Source organism: Podarcis erhardii (assembly GCF_964252035.2).
Source record: "Podarcis erhardii genome assembly, chromosome: 13".
In the NCBI taxonomy this organism is placed as follows: Eukaryota; Metazoa; Chordata; class Lepidosauria; order Squamata; family Lacertidae; genus Podarcis; species Podarcis erhardii.
Window position 1 is genome coordinate 32,183,271 of NC_138502.1, and position 21,899 is coordinate 32,205,169.

General features: G+C 41.0%; 1 protein-coding gene across 5 annotated transcripts in view; it reads right to left on the bottom strand.

The window, feature by feature from the left end:
• SKAP1 (src kinase associated phosphoprotein 1) overlaps nt 1-21,899 on the bottom strand; it is a 314,733-nt gene that overhangs the window by 263,522 nt on the left and 29,312 nt on the right. For 3 of the 5 annotated variants that reach the window (XM_081838162.1, XM_081838163.1, XM_081838161.1), the window contains one exon: nt 13,435-13,460. In XM_081838162.1, coding sequence (XP_081694288.1) covers nt 13,435-13,460 — 26 coding nt within the window. Of the gene's footprint in view, nt 1-13,434; nt 13,461-19,379; nt 19,584-19,626; nt 19,723-21,899 lie in introns of those variants that run through there. The other 2 variants (XM_081838165.1, XM_081838166.1) reach the window with 2 other exon arrangements.

The window sequence follows — 21,899 nt, forward strand, 5'->3', positions numbered from 1 at the left end:
GCTAGATTTGATGGATGAGTGAATTGAACTGAAGCCAGTGGGGCCTAGTAAGAGAGCAGGGATAATGGGGTATGTGGCTCCTGCTAAAAGAAGCATCTCCCCAGTCCACAGATCCTTCCACACAGCTGTGCACAAAGCTCTCAAGGCCTGGATGTCACCACCGAGAAGGCCCTACTTTTAATGATACATGGTAGGAAACCTAAAATTAGATTACATGCTGCCTGCAGATTTCAGGATTTCAGGATTATTATTATTATTATTTATTGAATTTCTATACCGCCCTATACCCAGAGGTCTCAGGGCAGTTCACAGAAAAGATCACAATATATAAAATCAAAACAATAACAATAACACTCCCCCAAAAGAGCCACATTTTAAAAGGGTATAGGAGGTCAGTCAGGTCAACCAGACTCCCAGCCTGATATCCCTGCTGTGCTCCATGCCCCTTCCATTTATTTGCACTCCTGTGTAGTTCATGGTTAACTCAGAAGAGAGTTAATGTATCACAATGCTCAATTCACTGTCTTACTTCTGTAAAAAGAATTCTAACAGTGTGTGTTTTAACCAGCATAATGCTGTTTTACTATTAAAAACACACACAACTCATTTACCCAGTGTTAATATCCAGGTGACTTACATTCCTGCAAATTTTGCTTTTCTAATGGTAAGATTATGTTGTTTTAATTCTCTAATTTTCAGGGCTGAGGGGCCTCTGCAAGACCTTAGGATGGCCTGGTTGCCATGCTATTTTCTAGAATGCTGATCACGGTGCCTGGGAAGGAGAGGGGCAGCCCTGGTAAATATTCATGAGACAAAAGGGATCTCTACTGCTATTGGCAGGCAAACTGTCAAGTGGGGGACCCAACAATTCAGTTCTCTCTTGCTGAATACTGGTTTCCTTCCAAGTTGCAGTAGTCTAGTATAGCCAGCAGGGAGGGCTGCAGTGTGCAACATTTTTTTTCTTGCCTGAAAAAGCAAGGCAAATCTTCTATCTTCTCAACAATAGGAGAATATTTAAAAAGAAGAGAATGAACATAAACAAGCACAAATCAATTTTTTAACCCTATTGCTGTCCCCTGACAAGCTTCCTGACTTTCATAGAGGAGGCAGATGGCAGTAACCAAAACGACATAGGCAAGCAAACAGTGGCCAAGCATATTTCAAAAAGCAAACCTAGCCTTGGAAAGAGGAAATTCCAGCCCAAAGGAAGGAGAGAAGGGGGGTGGGATCTACTATTGTTAAAGAACAGCAAGCATAGACTTTAAGGAAACCAGGGAAAGGGCAACTAAAGTGCTTGTAAATAATGTTTGTTGGGGGGGGGTGCAACTGAAGGGAAATGGATAAAATGGATTAAAAGTCTGCATAAAAATTCTGCCCTCTTTCTGTTTGGTGGTCAAAATATAGACTGGATTGCTTTAAAAAAATAAATCTAAACTTAAAAGGCTACAATGAAGGAAATCAAGCCCTAGCCTAGACTGACTGTATCATGTGTCGAGAAGGCTATTATATGGGAATTTACATAGCATAAACAACAATACTTAAAAAGCACACACTGTCTTAACTCTGCAGGGATTAATCTATGACACCCCTTTGTACAGGCACCTAACTGTGGGTGAACCCTCCCTCTGGCTTATGTAACTTAGCATTCTCACCAGCAACAAGATTCTTCTCACAGCACTTTGTGTGCACCTGTGTACTATTACAATGCTATTTAATATGCACTGGACACTCATTTTAAATCCAGGACACATTTGCAAAGTAGGTTTGCATTTTCCATTCTTGCCTTCTGTCACTTGTCAGTGGACGTGCTCCTTCCACAAGGTGTGTTTTCCCTACATCAGCCCTTGTTGCTGAAATGCTGCCTTACTTTTGCCCCTGACAAATTAAGACTCTGGTTTGTGGAAACTCATGCTACAACTTGTTAGTCTTTTAAGCAGCGAGGGGTAACCCGTGGCCCTCCAGATGCCACCTGATTACACTTCCAAAATCCCTAACCATGTTGGGTAGGTCTGATGGGTGTTGAAGTCCAACATCTGGAGGGCCACTGGTTCCCCATCCCAAATTTAAAAGGTACCACAGGGATGTGTTGTTTTTGTTGTAACAGACCAGCATAGCTGGTGGGGAGCAGCCTTTCCAAAATAGCTGCAGGTGTGTTTTGGGCAATCTTTGAAATGAAGCAGGTGTAGTGTCACTTTATTCATAGGGGGCCATAATCATCAAGCAAATCCTGTGAAGTGATGAACTGGTAATGTTATTTGGGGCAATTTATGAAAAGGTATGAACATTTAAGCAGTGCAGGTTACAGAGTCTTGGAGGGAGGGGCAAGAGCAAGATGCTCGTAGTGCGGCCCATGCCAAGAACATCCATCTCCTCCTCCTTGCCACTGTCCATTCGTTTACCTCTGGGTCTAATTCGCATCATGTTCCAGAGAGAGAAAGTATGCAAAGACTATTACTGCCCTTTCTCTCTTCTTTTCCTACTCATCCACTCAAAGAAGATGATGAACAGCAACAGAAAGTAACGGTGGCAGCAGGACCAGAAGGCGCCACAGACTGGCAACAGGGCCCCTACTGGGGCACAGGCCCCAAAAGGTGCCCGATGCTCACACACACACACACACACACACACACACACACCAGCCTTGCATTGAATATTCATTATTTTTTGAAGCTACAAATAGGGCAAGTTGGTTGAAATTTCTTTTTTTTTTTAAAGCAAATTCTGTATTACTGCGAGAAAATGGTGGTCAGGCAAGAGGTAAACTCAACTGATCAGAACTAAGACAAGAGTCACCACTTATTTACTACTGCTCCAAATTATTTCACAATTTGGATGTTATGATTTTATTACACTGGTGTGGCTCTAATGGACAGGAAAGTCTCTCTCAGCCAGGTCCTACATGTTCTGAGGAAGGTGGCACTTTCTGCAATCCTTGTTGGAAGTCCAGCAGAGCAAAACCGTAACAGCAAAATCATGGGGGTGTAACCCACATCAAGGAAGATGCCTGTTTATGTATTCCTGGCTCCCTGTGTGCTAAACTGTAGCTCTCAAATGAAGGCGCTTTTATTAGAAACTATAACCACAGTTCTTCCTCACTTATCAACATTCAGATTATTTCCTCCTGTCAGGAAGCAAGCTGCATTTTACCAGAAGTACATGAAAGTTTCTAGCCCTCATGGTGAAAAAGGAAACTTTTAATAGAATTTGAGCAGTGTCTGCTTAAAGCTCAGCACCAGCCTGATGGCTTTAGAAATCCCTAGACACTCTCATTGTGCTAATCCATGGCTCAGGTGACATTACATGGAGACAATATATCATGTACACAATTCCCAGAGGTGCCATTTCTTTACCTCTCTGTGGTTCATCATGAGCATAAAATAACGGTGGGGGCATGTGCTCATTTAAGTATCCCTGGAGATTTCTTCAAACAGAAAGCAGTTGTACCACCCCCATTCTTTGCTGCAGATGCTTGGCTCCCAGAGATTCACAGAGAGGATGTGCCTCAGTTCAGAAGGCTCTCACAGCCCAAAGGTTCCTTAAAGCTCAGTCCTACAATTCTAGCATTTCATTAAATGACCAGAGCCATAAAACTCAAAAGAAAGCCTTATTTTTTTTTACTTCTTCTCTAACTCCCCATTCTACTGCACATTTAGCATCTTTACTCTGATCCCAGGTAATTAATTCCATGTTCTTTGTGAAGCTGACCAATATCCTCAACCTCCTCTTGAGAAAGTGGTGGGGGGGGGGAACCCAAGGAATCAGGAGAGGCAAACTAGCTAAAAGCTGAAAATGCATTTTAAACAATTGAAACTGAGGGTTTTATTAACACTCAGACATAGAACCTGTATTAAATTAATATCATGGTTCAACTTTGAACGATTTAAGAACAAGCCTCAGTTACAACTCACGATTAGCAAGAAGAAATCTTAAATTGAGGCCTGGTTCTGAGAAGCAAAATGGCAATAAGCTCCTCTCCAGGATCAGATACACTCTCACTAAGTAAAAAAAATAGTTTGTTGTATATAACAGGCCAATGGCAACCAGGAACAGTCATTCATGTATTTGTGTATTTAGGTTGCTTTTACTCATTCTTTAATTCAATATACTTTTATTAACTGATGCTCAACTAAAAGCACTGAAGAAATTAATCAATAAAAAGTAGCAAAAATAAATCATCAGCCTCTCCTTCTATCCATGTTACCTCAATCTAGTAGAGATTATAATCTCTTTGGGCAGACACCACCAAACTTTAGTGAAATATGCCCAGTAGCTTGCAGACAAACAGAGGCAGGTCATCACCTTCATGCCTTATGAGCACCGGTCAAAAACATTCAGCTGACTGCAAAATAGGAACAGAATGCATGATGGAAATTGCATGATTCAGCAGGAAATATATTGTGGTCTTAATGAAGGTCAGTAGTAAATAAAAAACAACCAAGGTTTAAATAAGAGTTAGAACTCATCTAGAGCAGTGTTTCTCAACTAGGGGCCATATGGCCCCCTACAGGCTCCCAGGATATTCCAAGGGGATCCACAGGTGAAAATAATGTAAATGGGGGGCCACGGCACGAGACTAGGGGTCCACAGAGGGAAGTGAGAAATGAAGGAAACAGAGAAGTGACTAAGAAAAAAGAAAATAGAGAAGTAGAGTGAACAGAGAAGTAACACTGCGTTCCAGTGGATGGATGGCCACACATCACTTCCACTTCCTTCTCCCTCCTACTTCTACACTCCACTGCTGTGCGCACCAAGCTGTCCACGTCCCATTTGTCACAGGCAACGTACGCGGCTGCAGCAGTGTTAGTGTATGGGGTGTTGTTCTATTTACAAATAAAACATTTAAATAGCTACCTTTCTACTGGTGGGGGGGCACAGGAAGGAAACAAGGTTGGAATAGGGCCACAGTCAGAAAAAGGTTGAGAAACTCTAGTCTAGACTATGGTGTTAAATTCAGGGTACAGCCCTTTAAGAGCCTGCTCTATTTCCTTCTCACAGAAGTTATTAAACTGCACATTTTTAAACTCATCTGTTAACAGGCTAGCACTGTGTATTTGCATGTTGGCCATACTTCATAGCTAGTGTAGCCTCTTTGCAGGTAAGAAACGTTCCTCCCTTTGCAGCTTACATAGAAAGCAAGTGAGCTGGTGGAAGACAACTAGGGCAATCTGACCCTCCTTACTCACCTGCATGGAATTTGTAGGTTACAAATTGTTCAACACAGAGATGATGTTGGATTTAAGAAGAGCCTGCTGGTCCAGGCCAATGGCCAGCATACTGTTCTCACAATGGCCAACCAGATGTCTATGAGAAGCTGCACCAGAATGAAACAGCACTTTCCCCTCCTAAGGTTTCCAGCAACTGGTAAAACACTGCCAAGGAAATTCCTTGTTTCCCTGAACAAGGTTAGTAAATATTTGGTCCTCCCTTATCCAGCAGCATAATTTGCTCAACAAAGGTGTTTAGCAGAATGAATCCCAGACATTCCCCAAGGACTTCTCTGTCTCACTTTCTCTCTGCCTTACTGGAAACTCTGCTCCTCTTCTCATCTCAGGCTACTATGCTAACCACATCAGCAGAGCTTTCTTAATGGCGTCAGGGTAGATTGCTGTGTCTAAGCACTTGGCCCCAAAGAAGAAGCTTTTCCAGCTCTATAATATTGTTTATGAAGTGTGGTGACCATAACTGTACACAGTATTCCAGACGCAGTCAGGAAAGGGGAACAAAGGGGAAATACAAGCCCTAGGACAGGGGGAAAGTTGAAGGAACTCAGTAGATTTAGTCTGAAGCATAGAAGAGTGAGTAGGGACACCTTAAGGTAAAGGGACCCCTGACCATTAGGTCCAGTCGTGACCGACTCTGGGGTTGCAGCGCTCATCTCGCTTTATTGGCCGAGGGAGCCAGCATACAGCTTCCGGGTCATGTGGCCAGCATGACTAAGCCGCTTCTGGCGAACCAGGGCAGCGAACAGAAACGCCGTTTACCTTCCCGCCAGAGCGGTACCTATTTATCTACTTGCACTTTGACGTGCTTTCGAAGTGCTAGGTTGGCAGGAGCAGGGACCAAGCAATGGGAGCTCACCTCGTCGCAGGGATTCAAACCGCCGACCTTCTGATCGGCAAGTCCTAGGCTCTGTGGTTTAACCCACAGCGCTACTCATGTCCCCACGGACATCTTAGCACCCTTAAAAAACCCAAGGGGTTGTCACATAGATAAGGGCAAAGACTTCTTTTCTGGTCCTTCAGAGGGTAGGGCTAGATATAATAGGATTAATATACTGGAAGGCAGATTTCAGTTTGAGCATTAGGCAAAAATCATTGACACTAAAAGCAATTCAGCACTGGAACCAGTTACCTAGCATGGGTTCCCCTCAAGCAGTGTCTGGAAAACCATCTGTAGGGGATGCTTTAGCTCTGGTTTTACTTCATCGAGCAGGGAGTTGGAGTAGATGGCCTACAAGACTCCTTTGAACCCTATGACTGAGTTGCTGGGATTCAAACTTTTGTTTCCTAAAATCACATTCTAGTTCCAGGAAGCCCTGCTCACTAAACCCAGGTATAGAAGGCAAGCTGCAGTTATTTCCTGGGAGAAAAAGCACTTTGCACTTGCTCAGAAGCATGCATCTTCATCCTTTCTATTCTAAAAGCAAATCTGAGTCTGAATCCTGGCTGGAATTAAGCCCCTCTATAACATCACCATTAATTCTAAAGAGAAAGAGAGAGATCCAAGTTCTGTTACCTGCACTTCAACAGCAAGAGGAACCCCAAGCACTCAGCAGAATATATATTTTAACAACGAGGCATAAATATTGACAATCTGGTGCTTTACCCCTGGCAGCTTAAATCACATCATAAATCCAAGGCAGGCCAGAGTTTCTGATTTTTGCTTACAACTTATGCAAGAACCCCTCAGCACATCAAGAGAGCAAGGACATTTGAGTAAACAGAACTTAGCCAAAAAATCTAGGCACACTCCATTAATTCAAGAACACTCCTCTTTGGCTTCAAAGAGGACTAATTCACTTCTAACAGCAAAATCTTGCATTCTCGGTTGCTGCTTTAACGATTTGCCACTTATCCTTGTCATAACTACATGGACAAGAATACCAAGAGCAAAACAGTTATAGCAGAAGTAAAGTATTTGGGTGTGTATATATAGAAAAGCCAGCAGATACAGCACCTTCACCTCTATAGCAATTCAATTCAGTAGGTGTAGGGCTTGATTAAAAAAAAGATTCCTAGCTTTAAAATCCAGCACAGGAAACCTTATCCTTCTGCCCCACATCCAAATCTCTTCAAGTTCTGTATAAAGCAGGGGCAAACAGACTTCGGAGTTATGGGATCTACAAACTGAGTAGGTCAGGTACAAAAGAATGGTGGGGAACACAGGGGACAGATATGCACAAAAATTAATAGGAGGCTGCCTCAGCCCAGTAATTTATGTTCAGCACCAAAACTGAGCTCCTAGTTATTCTACAAGAAAATTCACTTCACACCTCCCACCCAATTAAATAAGATGCAAGGGGGATAGAATCTCTAGTTGTTGCTCCTGTTAGACATTTAAGACTCGAAAACCCTTGTTGATCTACTGCAAAGCATCCAGAGATCCAATGCCCAAAGTGGGAGGGAAAATGAAGAGGGGATTGTTAGGCCAATAATATCCACCTGAAAAGTGGGGTGGCACTTTGAGCACTAAGTAGATCCCAATCTACCTTCTGTCACTAGTTGCACTAAAGCACAAGCGTAAGTTACCACTGTGTGGCTGCAGCATGACTTAAAAGGGCAGCTCCACACTTAGTGCAGTACATTTCCCTGCTTTCTGGTCCGGAAACCAATTCTCTCTCTTTCTCCTTATACACACACTTGTACATAGTCAAGGAATGGAAATATCAGTCAAAATTTAAGAACAAGTTGGATGTTGCTCTGTATGATTGAGCTGCTAGGGGAAGCAATTCTCCCCCTCCCCCAAGTAAGACTGTTGTATTAAGTGTGGATCAGACATTATGGACTCCTGTCAGATGACAACCAACATCCCTACTAGGAATGTCAAACACCCTTATTCTTCCTCCCTGCACCATTGTAACAGAGTGACCAGGAGTGTGAACTGAGAAGTCCCTACTACAAGCCTCACTTATGCCACAAACACATCTTACCTAGGCATCTTTACAGTGCAATCCTATACATATCTCCTCAGAAGAAAGCCTCATTGAGTTCAACAGCACTTACTCCTCAGAAAGTTTGTACTGTACTATAGGATTGTAGCCTAAAAGAAAGCTATCTTTCTCCCAGCCTCAGCTCTCTATTTTAATATGTATATAATCATGACAATGACCATTGAGATAACATATGTGAAGCACTCTGAATACATGAAGTATGCTATATAAGAACAGCCAGAAGTGTTATTTTATACTGTATGCCCTATTTCTTAATTGACCCCCCCTTCTTCTTTTTTCTTCTTGATAATAATAATAAATTTTTATTTATATCCCGCTCTCCCCAGCCGAAGCAGGGCTCAGAGCGGCTAACAACAGTAAAAGTAACACAGTTTACATAAAATCACAATCAATTAATTGAAATACATTCTAAAATCAATTCAGAATCAAATTAATGGCAACCATTGGGCTAGAGTTCTATGAGGATTACCAAAGGACAGGGTCAGACTGTGCCTTGGCCAAAGGCCTGGTGGAACACATGTCTTGCAGACCCTTCTTCTTCTTCTTCTTCTTCTTCTTCTTCTTCTTCTTCTTCTTCTTGGAAAGCTAGTACAGTGGTGCCTCGCAAGACGAAATTAATCCGTTCCGCGAGTCTCTTCATCTTGCGGTTTTTTCGTCTAGCGAAGCACGGCTATTAGCGGCTTAGCAGCTATTAGCGGCTTAGCGGCTATTAACGGCTTAGTGGCTTAAAGAAAAAGGAAACAAACTCGCAAGAACTCGCAAGACGTTTCGTCTTGCGAAGCAAGCCCATAGGGAAATTCGTCTTGCGAAGCACTTCAAAAAACGGAAAACTCTTTCGTCTAGCGAGTTTTTCGTCTTGCGAGGCATTCGTCTTGCGGGGCACCACTGTAGGGAAAATGATTCTGAACAACTGCTAACCACAGATTTCCAGAAGCACAAGTTAAAGCTCGAAGGAAGTACTGTTGAGATGGAGACTATCAACAAGAAAGGAAATGTGGAAAGCAGAAGCCTATGGGGCACAATATTCTTGGAATATACATTACACACAGCTATCTCTATCTATACACAGAATTCTTTCTTTCTCCATTTGGATCCAGGCTAAGTTGTCCAACCTTAGGTCTCATTGAAGCTGATGGAATCAAGTTAGTTGTGACTAACTTTTCATATATATTTCAATAGGGCCTAAGCACACTTAACATTATCGAAAACCATCCTATTACATACATAAACACACACCTTAGCCTTGAAAATAGAAAGCAAGCTTAGAAGCCATTCTAACGGCTGTGGTTTGCATTCCCTATTAGATCAGACCTGTCAAAGCAGGCAGCTCAACAATAAATTCAGCATATTAAAATAGATATGTCAAATACAATCCAAATGCATTACACACAAAAACGAGCTGATCTGAAGAGCCCTAATACAGACCTATGACTGCTTAACAAATGAACACAAATAGTGAAAGTTTATTTTTTAAAAAAATATAGATGTAAACATTTCTTGGAGGAAGAAAAATCTAATTTTTATGCCTTTTATGTCTTCCAATCAGGGTTTTTTTTTAATTCCGAACACAGCTGTCTGCTTTACCGTCTCTCCAATGACGCCAGATGCCCGGTTCATCAAGGAAATGCAGGAAAACAATGATTTGAAAGCAATTAGAAGCACCGAGACTCATATTAAAATGTGATAACACCATCCTAGTGGGAATTCTAGGCACCACTGCATTTCTGACATTTCTGTGTTGCCAGCAACGAGCATGTGTTGGAAGTAGAGCTCTGCCCCCCTCCACTCCATGACAGTAAATGCAGGGGGGTGAGTGGCTATCATGCTGGAATTTTATTTCTTAAGACAATGAAAGGAATTAAGCTAATATGGATTATTTTGCTGACTGTTCTATCTTCTCTATACACCCCTTCTCTACCTTAGTGGGGGTTTTTAAAGCACTGCTGTTCAGATAATTACTATCAACATGTGCAAATGTGTACAAAAATCCATTCTGCGTGGTCAGGGGGACCACCACCACATCCATCATGACCCAACCCATGTCACAGTACATACCCTGAATCTGGTCTTTGCAAGAGAGTTAGGCAGGGATCTGTTGGTATTAGGGTTTGTGGTGAACCCACTGTCATAGATGGATCATTTTTTGGCAAGATTTGGATTTGTGGCATCAGGGGTGCAGAACCCATTAAGGTGTTTAGAGACTTTATAAAATCAAAGAAATTCTTCAAGGCTCTGACATGATCAGAGCTCCTGTTGAGACCCTGGTCTCACTATGGAACGGAGAGAGACAGAAAGGGAAGGGACCTCCATACAAATATTCCCAGGTGCCCTCTTCAAAGTTGTGGAGCCTTGAAATTTCCTTATTATTCCAGGGAGCTACAGGTGATAAAACAAGAAGGATGATGGCTGAATCACAAGTGGTGTACCATCCTGAGACATATCTCACCGAACACAGGTACAAGCACATTGTTGGGCCTACCATGTGGCCATGATGGTGGTGAAGAGGACCTATTTCTCTGCCACCAGTACATCCTCTAGTACCTATCCAGCAGAGCTTTTCCATTTGGCAAAGGGTTTCTACCCAGATGGAGATGATGATGGTACCATCAGAGGCCTGCTGTGGCAGATTAGTGAAGCACTTTGAGGATAAAATCACTTGGATCCGTCCAAAATTAGCACTAGTCCTATGTAAGTGTCCAGCACAGCATCTGCTCATTTTTTACTGGATCAGTTTCAATTAGTATGACCTGAACATGTGAGAAAGCTATTGGAAGGAATTCAGTCTACCACATGCCTTCTCGACCCTTGCCCTTATCTGCTAATAAAAGCTTCCAAAGGGGATTGAGTGGGTGGGTCCAGGGAGTGATAAATGCCTCACTGCAGGAGGATTAATGCTGCTACAATAAATGCTGGTGACCACTGGTATCAGCAGTGGTATACCACTTTCTTAAGAGGACCAGCCTGGACCAGAAAGTGTTAGACAACCTTTGCCCAATCGCCAATATCCCCTTTTTTGCAAGGAAATCAAGAAGGCAGTGATGATGCAACTTCAGGCATACTTGGAGGAAGGAGATTGTCTAGACCCATTCCAATCCAACTAAGACTGGGTTTTGGCAGGAAAAACTGCCTTAGTTGTCTTGATTTGATCTTCGTCAGAAGTGGGATATTGGAGTGCTGATGCTTTGACTTCTAAGTGGCTTTTGATGCCACTGACCATGGCATCCTCCTGGAATGCCTATACGGATTGCGGGCTGCAAACAGACATCTTAAAGTATTTTTGTTCCTATGTATGGGGTGATTTCAGAGAGGAGCAATAGAAGACCTCTCCATGGGAATTCACCTGAAGGGTTCCACAGGGTTTATCCTGTCTCCCATTCTATTTAACATCTATTTGAAGCTGTTGGGAGCTGCCATCAGTGGATTTGGAGCAAAGTGTTATTAATATGTTGGTCACACCCAATATCTCTCTGTACCATCTGAATCAGGAGAGGCAGCACAGATACTGACCCAGTCTGAAGGTGGTGATCGGCTGGATGTGGGCCAATAAATTGAAACTACCGGTAATTCCAGACAAGATGGAGGCGCTATGGGCAGGGACAGTTTCCATGTCTGGAATTTCATGGGGTGTCCTGTTCTAGGCAGAGTTGCAGTCCCACTGAAAGAACAGTTTTGTTGCTTGGGCTCCAGAAGCCATATTGCCACTTGAAATCAGGTGGCTTCAGTGCTAAGAGTACCTATTCCCAGCTCTAACTGGTTCACTAGCTACAGTCTTTTTTACATCTCAGAGCTTAAGACAGCTGTCTTCCTTCTTGGTCTTTTGGTCAGATCAGAGAAGCCCTGATCATTAGGGGAGGAATAAAATCAACCCAATACCCTTACACTCATCCTTTGTCTTACTCAAGACTCCTAAACAAACAAACAAACAAACAAACAAACAAACAAACAAACCTCAAGCATTACTCCTCATATATTTCCCATGTGGAAGTGTGGACTTCTGTAAAAGGGTGTATGCATCTTTGTACCATCTCTATATTTCTATTTGTCATGGCAAAACTGTTGCTCTTTGGGCTACAGACATCTACGTTGCACAAAAATAGCCCTCCTCATGAAAAACTGAAAACATCATTGGCCCATGTTAGCATCAAAGCACTCTGTCCAGGCTCTAGTCTACATAATGTGGTTAGCACCCTCTCTTTGGATGCTAGTGAATAATCCAGTAGCAGTTACCCAGATCACCTCACACAGCTGGTGGACCCTGTTACTATGTGACCGCAATATCCTTTCCTTCTACAGATTCCTCAAGCAAAGAATTATGCTGAAGCACTCATGACCATCTGAAACTATGCAGGCGGGGCCTGCATCAATCTAAATCCATTTGGTTTCCTCAAATACAGAAGGGTGGGAAATGTGAAAGTTTTGTGTACATGGATACAAAGGACTTATGTGCAACCTCTAAAGTGTTGCAAGAACGCCAGGCTTCTTCTTCTTCTTTAAGCTACTACTCTCATGGCTGAACACTGAAAAAATGATGCTAAAAATGATTAATGAAAAAAAGCAAGTAAAACAAAAAGCCCTTAATCAATTGGTTTTCCTACAGAAATTCAGCAAAATGTTTTCCAGTAATGAACCTGTTTTTCTACAATGGACAATAATTCTGTTTTAAGGACTTTAAGGAATGTAAAGCAACCTGTCCACAGCAATATGAATATACATACAAACGGTACCATGAGAATGTCAACTTTCAATGAAAGAAAAAGAAAGCGTCCAGATTCATGAAGGCCAGTGGGTGGAAGGAGTCACCTTTGAAGAATGTGTAGTTGTACACTACTCAAGTGACCCTCCACAATATGATGTGCTATGCATTAAACTTAAACATTAAACTTGGGGGAAGGTTGGAGCAAACATTCCTTATGTAAATTTCCTCAAATTAACATTTCTTAAATTCACAATTACAGAATATTTCAGCGTGAAAGGCTCTAGGAAGGAAAAAAAAGTTATTTTAAAAGTACTGAATTTGTCGATTTGATACCAGCAATTATTATGTCATGATTATGATTTTGAAGTACCCCCACAAAGTCAAAAGCAACATTTGGACATTTCTGAAATTAAAAACAAACTGAATCTTGACTTTTTAAAATCAAAGTTGCATAAAGTTTTGGTTTAGCTTTAGCATGTGCCATTACTGTAGTCTTGGCATATGGTTCACTAGTCTATACTATTGGTACAATCCTCTTTTCTGATCAAAAATTTAAAGCTACACTTACCACCAGGCAGGAATCCCAAATGATACCTGAAAGAGTAACAGACAAAGACATCAGTATTAATTTCCTCTTCTCCATCTGTGAACTGGTCTTTGAAAGGTTATAGATGGCTAGGGACACCACAGAAGCAGCAGGGGACATCAAAACTCATCAATTAAGCAATATCTCTTCTTTCTTGGGCTGCCCTGTTATTTTAGCAGTGTTCAAAAATTAAATGCTTTTTAAATACTATTTTGCATGCATTTACAGAGAACCTCATCTTACTTTCTCTTTCTGCTATTTTATTGTAACAAATCCATGGCTAATATGTAGGGTGGACCCAGGAGCACCCACTTCAGAGAAGTCAAAATCCCCAGAGTTCCATCTTTTTTAAAAAAAAACAATAGGGTAGACTCATGGCTACCCCCACCTTAATAAGTCATATATAACCTCCAGATTTCCAGCCTTCATAAAAAGCAAGATGTGCAGCCACTAGTCTAAATTGTTTTGCAAGAAACTAGGCTGTTCCTACTTTTAGTAATTTTAGCTAATGAATGAAGTCCTAGCAATGACTGGCCTTCAGGAAAGAAGATAGACAATTAGAGAAACAGAAGACTAATATGAAAGACTCATTGTCTTGAACCTTTTTTAGTTCATAACCATTTTAAAAATTACTCTGTTAATGCCAATGCATATCATCATTATTAAACCCATATTGCAGGAGTTGGAGCTGTGACTGTGAGTGTGGCTTATGTAACTTATGCCAGCCATTCAAAGCAGCCCAGTACAGTATTATTATACCCATTATGCTGATGGGAGTTAGACCTCTGTATGACAATCCTGATGCTATCCTCTGCTGTTATACTGGTTTGTGTTGTCCTAGTATGTTGGTGTTTTTAATGCAAATTTTGTTTTTAGGGAACTGCAATGAGTGAGGGCTGTGAAGTTGACTGCAGCAGTAATGCAATTAAGATCTGAAAGAGGTGAAGGGAGTCAGGGAAAGAATTGAAGAATTTTACTGGTGTGTTAAAAGACACTGCTTGGATGTTAGGCCCACCCGTAGATGGAGAGCAGATCTATCCACTGAGAAACAATGGAGTAGTCCTGGAATACAAGTTTCTCATGCTAGGCTTACCTAGGACTCACCATTGTTCAGTCACTGGAATGGCTAGAAATGGTAGCCGTGTTCTCTGATGCTGGTTATTTGAAGAATTTACTTTGGCCCATTCATACCCCAGAAAAATTCCTGCAGATACCCTTGGGGGGACCAAAAGCTCCTCAGCCAAACTTAGAAACATGTTTTTTCCTGTATAGGTTTTCAAACATAATTTATTTCCAGATTCTGGCATCTCTCTGTGCATGTGTTCTTACAAAGTGAAAATTTTCCTGGTGACTGTAAGAACTATTATTATTTGTAATTATAGCCCACACTTTACCAATTTGTTCCAGGGTGGGTAACAAAAATGCCACAATTAAAACAAGTACAATTTACAATAAAACCATGAAATAAAACCACAAAACAATCAATGACAAAAATAGCATCCCAGAACAGCAGTGCACATAAGGCAGCAACAGGAAAAATATCCTCTTAACCAAATAACTGGGTAAAAAGGTGCATCTGACCAATTGTTGAAAAGTGTACTGTGGTGGTACAAGATGCACCAATCAGAGAAGAGAGATTATTTATTGTTGTTATTATATACTAAATTTCAATACCACCGTTCAGTAACGTATGCAAAAATGCATATACTAGGGTAAAGTGTGCACACAAGTGCATATATTAGTGAAAATAATACACAAATTTCCATTATATTAGAGGGAAACAGGGTTTAAAAAATGTGTGCATGTGCAATAGGCAAAACTGCATACAAATGTGTGTATTAGTGGGGGATTTTTAAAATGTGCATGTGAAAATATGAAGAACTGAAAGTAAGATTGGAAAAAATGAGAAACTGAAAGAAACCGAAACTGACAGATTCAGCCATTCCTTTTTAATATTAACTGCTTAATAAACCTTGTAAAACAGCAAGGCTTGAGCCTGGTGTGGCCTGACATAACAGTGAACATCCCATCACCACCAGCTCTATCATTTCAAAGCAGACATTCCTTCCTTCCAATCTCTAACAAACCTCTTGCTGACTCGCCAAGTAGGTCAATTCTAATTTTTCCATTTGCTCAGATGGCTTCTCTTTTTTCCCAGAGAGCAGATTCTTTCATCTCCTGTACAATGAGCAATTCCGAGTCACAAATACTTCTTGTTTAGTGAATTCATGTCCTCTTTCCTTGAGAGGGGCACCTAATCTCTCCTGAACATGTCTTCTTCATAACATTTATTGCACTAGGTGCCAAAAATGATTTTATGTCACTTTCAATTTCAGTTTGACCAAAAAGATAGGCGTTTCTGTCCCTAACCTCTGTCATTTTTAATACAGTACAGTGGAGGGTTTTTCCGAAGTAAATCAGAGTTCTGGGACACATTTTAGAGTCATAAGACATCCCCTACATAGGGTACACTAACTGCCCAACTTAGCAAGTTACAACAGAAATCAAGCAATTTTCTCCACATTACTTACACATTAAAAAATAAAATAAAAGTCTGTATGGCAATTACCCAAGGTTTCCCACCCACTTTAAAATTAATTTCCTGATTTTGCTCTTCCCTTGTATTTCATTTCCATCAACATTGCTTAAGTAACATTACAGACACATATTTCCAAGAACTATGGGACAAACTAGACATGAAGTTATTTGGCCTTGGCAGGGGGGTGCAAGGAAGTAGGTTGGAAGAGATATGGACCATGGTGTGGGAGGCCTTCACCCTTTGCCCCTGTGACACTTTCAATTATAAATCCCCCATCCCCTGCTATTCACAATGGGAGGAAAGCTTACTAAATCAAAACAAAGTACTTTGCAGAACAAGCCAGAAATTTTGCAAGCTAGATCAAACAAACCTTGCAAAACCTGAACAGTTTGCTCAAAGTAGAGCTCATTTGGAGGTTTTGTGTTTCTTAACAAACTAAAGTACTGGATAACCTGGGATAATACTCACCACAGATCTAAGATTTTACTTCTAGCAAGGTGAGCAACAGGTGCCTACTTTTACATTTACAGAGTAGAATAATAATGACTTTAAATGTTTACAGTCAAGCCTTCAAAGCCTGACAATATGAATTAAGTTATAAAACACATTAACTGCTTTTTTTATTTGAAACATCAAAAGTTGTGAAGCATCTTAAAATGCTTTTGCTGTCAACACCCATTTAAAATTATGTTCTTAATTCAAGTATTATGATATCTAACTTGGTTTTCATGGCTTAACTTTCTTCATATGTTTTGACATGGTTGGTGCTACCTGTTATGCTAGTCAGATGGTGGTCTCAGGGTTTTTGCCCCCAACCATTAATATAAGAACTGCATTCATTCAGGTACATATTACTTTGCAGGGGCAGAGGCAAATTGTACCCTGTAACCCCCCCAAGTGTCCCAAGGCCACTTATTTTAAAAGAAATAGGCATGTGTGTAACTCACACAGTACTGATCAGCTGTTCAGGACAGAGATTTGGGGTGGGGTGTACAGGGCTGCCCAAAACATTTGGGGGAATGGGGTATAAAACCGAATGGCACCTCCACACTAAACCATTAGTCACAGTTCTTCAGGAAATTCTCCTGAACACACCATGAATGCAAGCTACATTTCATTCATTTCAATGACAGTGGATTTTGCCCCACCACAGATAAGATCTGTCTGACTAATCTTACCTTCCATAGCATTCAAGGTTTGCCCCTGTGAAGTAGCAAATTACCATAGTGTCATGGTAAGACTGTGCTGTGCACTTTGTTTCAAAAAACAAAAAAAACTTCCACTTTACATCAAGCAAGCAGTGCATCACTGCTGTGAACAACTAAGCGACAGAGGGAGACACCATAATCTCCCATTCAAGGTGGGGGTCAAAGAAAGCTGGCAGGTAGACCGTTTAGCAAAGGCTGCCACCCTCTAAAACGGTTTAGAATAAACGAGCCGTGAGACAAATCTATAAAGTCAGGGTATAATTATACTCCCTTGCACTTCTAGCCAATTGAGAACACTAAAACCACCACAGCGGATATTTAAGTTAGAGCTTGACAAATCTGGGTTTAACTTGTTGGCTATTTTAATGTCCACCCAAGGAAAAATAACTGATGCTGAACAGGACTTCAAGCAGGCAAGAGGGAAGAAGAGGCAGGCGAACAGAAACCTCAGAACACCCTTTAACGTAAATCCATTCCAGGTCCAAAGTCGGAGGAAGAAAATTAAGGACTGGTTTTGACTATACCACCTTCAGCATTTTTAGTTGGGTACATACCATAAATTTAAATTACATATAAAGCACATTACTCCTCCCCCCCCCACAGAATTCTGGGAACTGTAGTTTGTTAACGGTGCTGGAAATTGCAGTTCTGTGCAGGTAAACTACAGCTCCCAGGATTCTTTGCAGAAGTCATGTGCTTTAAATGTATGGTGTGAAAGCAGCCACAGCGATATTGCTTGAAATTAAATAACTAATCTGCAGGGAAACTGAGGGAAAAATAACATTGAAGATAGAAAGGACTCAGTGGAAATATTTTTTAAATCATGGGAACTATACAGATCATGACCTATAAGGTATCAAAGTATACTCCAAGAAGAATATGAACTACCATAGATGTTTAAATTCTCCCCACATCAATGCAAAAACAAAAGCTAAACAACAGTGAATTCTTTTTCAGCCTCTTAGAAAGTACCAGACAGCAGGAGTCCATATCCACATTAATGGAAATGCTCTGCCATATTTAGACCTAAAAATCGGTATTAACATTGACAGCTTATGAGAAGAAAAGGAAATTCTTACAAAATACACTCCTGGGCCCACAATACCTGTGCAAAAAAGAAAAGATTAAGGCATAGGAGGAAATATATATATTGACATGTTTCAACTGCTTAAAAATATTTGAAGGAGGATGTACAGTTGTTTATAGACCACACAGAATGTACCATAGGGTTACCAACTAGTGAGTAATTCCTGTGCTAAGCATTAAAACTCCACTATATCACAGAACATTATACTATTTACTTTGTTATGAGAATCAGAGGATGTACACAAATGCACAAAAAAATTGGAATTGGTGCGTTTTTTCCATCTCACTCAAACAGTATGCCAGCCTTCCACCAATGTTTGCACAATGAAAGACAGATAAACTTACCTCAGACTCAAACACTGACTTAGTCTCTAGTTTTGCCCTTTCCCCCCATGTTTTAGGTCCGCTGACTTGTATATAACTTTAAACGTTGCCTGCACGTGTCGGTGTTCTAAAGCTCCTTGAGGTTCGTTTAAGAAACGAACTGAAGAAAGCTCTGGAGACACATCTGTTTTCCTCAGCTTCTCTTGAGAGGTGCTTGTTGGACTGATGGTCTGAGCCATATCTTGTTGTTGGATTTTAACATTTTTAAAAGGACAGTTGTTTCACAGTTTATCAGCGGTTTTACTTAACTATGTACTCTTATTTTGCTTTGTAAGCTGCTTGAGGTGGGGCTTTTGCTCTCAAAGGTGGTCTAAAAACATTTTAATATGTATTTTTTAAAAATAGAGTCTAATAATGAACCAGTTATCCACCACCATTACTGCCATTATTATTATTATTATTATTATTATTATTACAGTGGTACCTCGGGTTACAGACGCTTCAGGTTACAGACTCTGCTAACCCAGAAATAGTACCTCAGGTTAAGAACTTTACCTCAGGATTAGAACAGAAATCGCACGTGGCGGCAGCGGGAGGCCTTATTAGCTAAAGTGGTACCTCAGGTTAAGAACAGCTTCAGGTTAAGAACGGACCTCCAGAACGAATTAAGTTCTTAACCGGAGGTACCACTGTATTAAAATGTGTATACCACCCTATTCCCAAAGATTTCAGGGCACTTCACAATATAAAATTACAATGCGTAGTTTTACATCCACTAGTATGTAACAACTGGTCTCCCAAGTCTGTCTGCTGCTACAGAGCTCTAGTCTACATGGCTCCTGTAGGCCTCAGTTTCCTCTCACTCCCCGGCTGCAGAGCTGCTGTTTGATGAATGCTGTGTGAGGGCAGAAAGCTGCAGCTCCCTCCTCCACTGCCTCCTCTGAAGGGTGCTTTTTAGTCACTCTTCCTGTGTGAACTCTTTCCTATCTCAAATCTTCCACTTTCCCTCAGAATCACCTCATAAGAAGAAACTCCTCCCTGTGGTAGCTCTTCAGGGCCCAAAAGAATTGTTCTCTCAGCAGCCTGCAGGGGGGCCACACTTTACAGCCGTGGTTCTCAAACTTTGTACTTTCAGAATAAAAAAAACGCTTTCGTCACAGCAATTTTTTAAATGATAAGAAATACATCGTAAAGCAAAAAGAAACAACTCCTAGCAGTGCTTGATTTCTAACACAAAACACAACTACATTATAATACGATCATGGGACATATGGAAAGTACAGGATAAAACAATGCAGCTTTTCCCGTCATTTGGGGGTCAAAATTCTGTGGTTTTTCACTCATTTGTGGGTCGAGAATTCAAGGCCGGGACTGCAGTAGAAATTTCCCCATAGGAATCAATGGAAATTGTCCACTCACTATGCTAACACTTGCCTAATGGACAATTTCCTTAGAATGCATTGTGTTCAGATAGCGAGACCTCCATCTTCACATTATTGGTATCCTGGATTACAAGGCATCAAAGTTCTTTGGTACAAATTAGATATGAGCACGTGTAATAAGAAGTCTTCTTCAGACTTCTTTTTCTACAATTCAACTCTGTATGGAGAGGACGCAGAAGTGACCACACTAGTTCTGCCCCCTCTGTCAATATCCCAGTCATCCTCCACAAGTTGAGATGGTGGCCATCTGCTGCCAGAAGCCTACTTTCCTCATGTAGACTCCCCACAAAATTTCAAACTCCAATTTCATGAGGCTTTATATTGGTCCTACAAAATCTACTTTCAAACACTGCAAGTATCCCAGAAAAACCAGGACATCCCATTTTTTATCACAAGAGAATGGTGGCCATTCTGGTTGTCCTGATTTCGTGGTACAATATCCGCTGAAAAAGCACTTTTTCGGAGTCATAGTCTTGCACATTGCCCCCAAACGTGCATTTTTGGACACTATGTCTGAAAAAACACTTTTGTAGGGGGAACAGTGCCACAAAATTGCGCAAGATCATGGCAACCAAAATGGCCACAGTGTTATCATGATAAGAAACGGGAAAATTGTGTCCAGAAAGATGCCATCCCGGATTTTAGCTTCAATGTGTTTGGGCGTATGTGTTTTGTGCTCCTTCACAGCTCAAGTCCAAACTTTATGGCAGCCATAGTTGCCCTGTTTGTGTTTTAAGTTCAAGCTGTAAAAAAGAAGAAGATGTGTGCAGGTGAAGAGAGCTGAACTTCACCCCTCGCCTCACCTCTCAATGCTCCATCACTGCAGGCACTTTTCTCAGAGCCTAGCTCAGGTATAAAAAGTAATCCAGTGCGAGATGAACGGTAGTTCAAGCGACAAAATACATCTAAGAACAACAGGGGAGGGGGAGGGGGAGCTTCCCTCACCTGCGCACACAGTATTATTGAATTTAGTTCTTTATTTATTAGGAATATTTTAGCCCACCCTTCACCTCATTCATCTCAGTGGATCCCAGGCCAAGGTACAAGATGCAGATTCCATAAAATTACATAAATGAAGTCATAAATCATAAAAACCAAATAAACACTAAGAACAGCAAAAAAATAATAATCGAAGAGGCTACCTACTATAGGTAATTACTGCACAGATACACTGAAAAATACCTCACTTGATACTGAAATGAAAAAGGGTTGTATCCAGTTAAATTCTGCTCAGAGCAAGCCCACTGAAATCAATTAACCTAAGGCAATCTTGTCCATTAATTTCAATGGGTCTACTCGGAACATGACTAACACTGGATACAAACCAAACATGTTGGCATTTTCAAGGGAAGAGCTTTCCACAAACGGAGCCTATTTCAAATATAAATGAAGCAGCGACATGAAGAGAGAAATGGCTTCCCCATCAAACCTATTTTGCCCCCCAGGGAAGGATAAGCCAACAGAGCCAAGACCCAAGAATCATGTTCAACAGAATTCATCCAATCCAATTGCCAAGTGGAGGAAATGTCAGCTCTCAGACATACTAGAATATGAAAACCAGTGCTCCAGCGAATTAAAAGTAAAATCCAACTGGGCTAAGCAAAATGGGGTATTAAAACCAGAGAGCTCAGCTACCTGCCTGACCAAGAGGTCACATTCTTAAATACCACTTTTATCTTGATATCACAAGCCATCTGACTTAATGAGCTTCTTATTGCTAGGGAATTACTATTGCTGTAGTTAAGCTAATGAGCTAAAGATTACTCTGAAATTTCTCTTTCCTATTTGCTCCCATCTCTGATTATTCAAACACAGTTTAGAAATTAAAATTACCATATACTTAGTTAA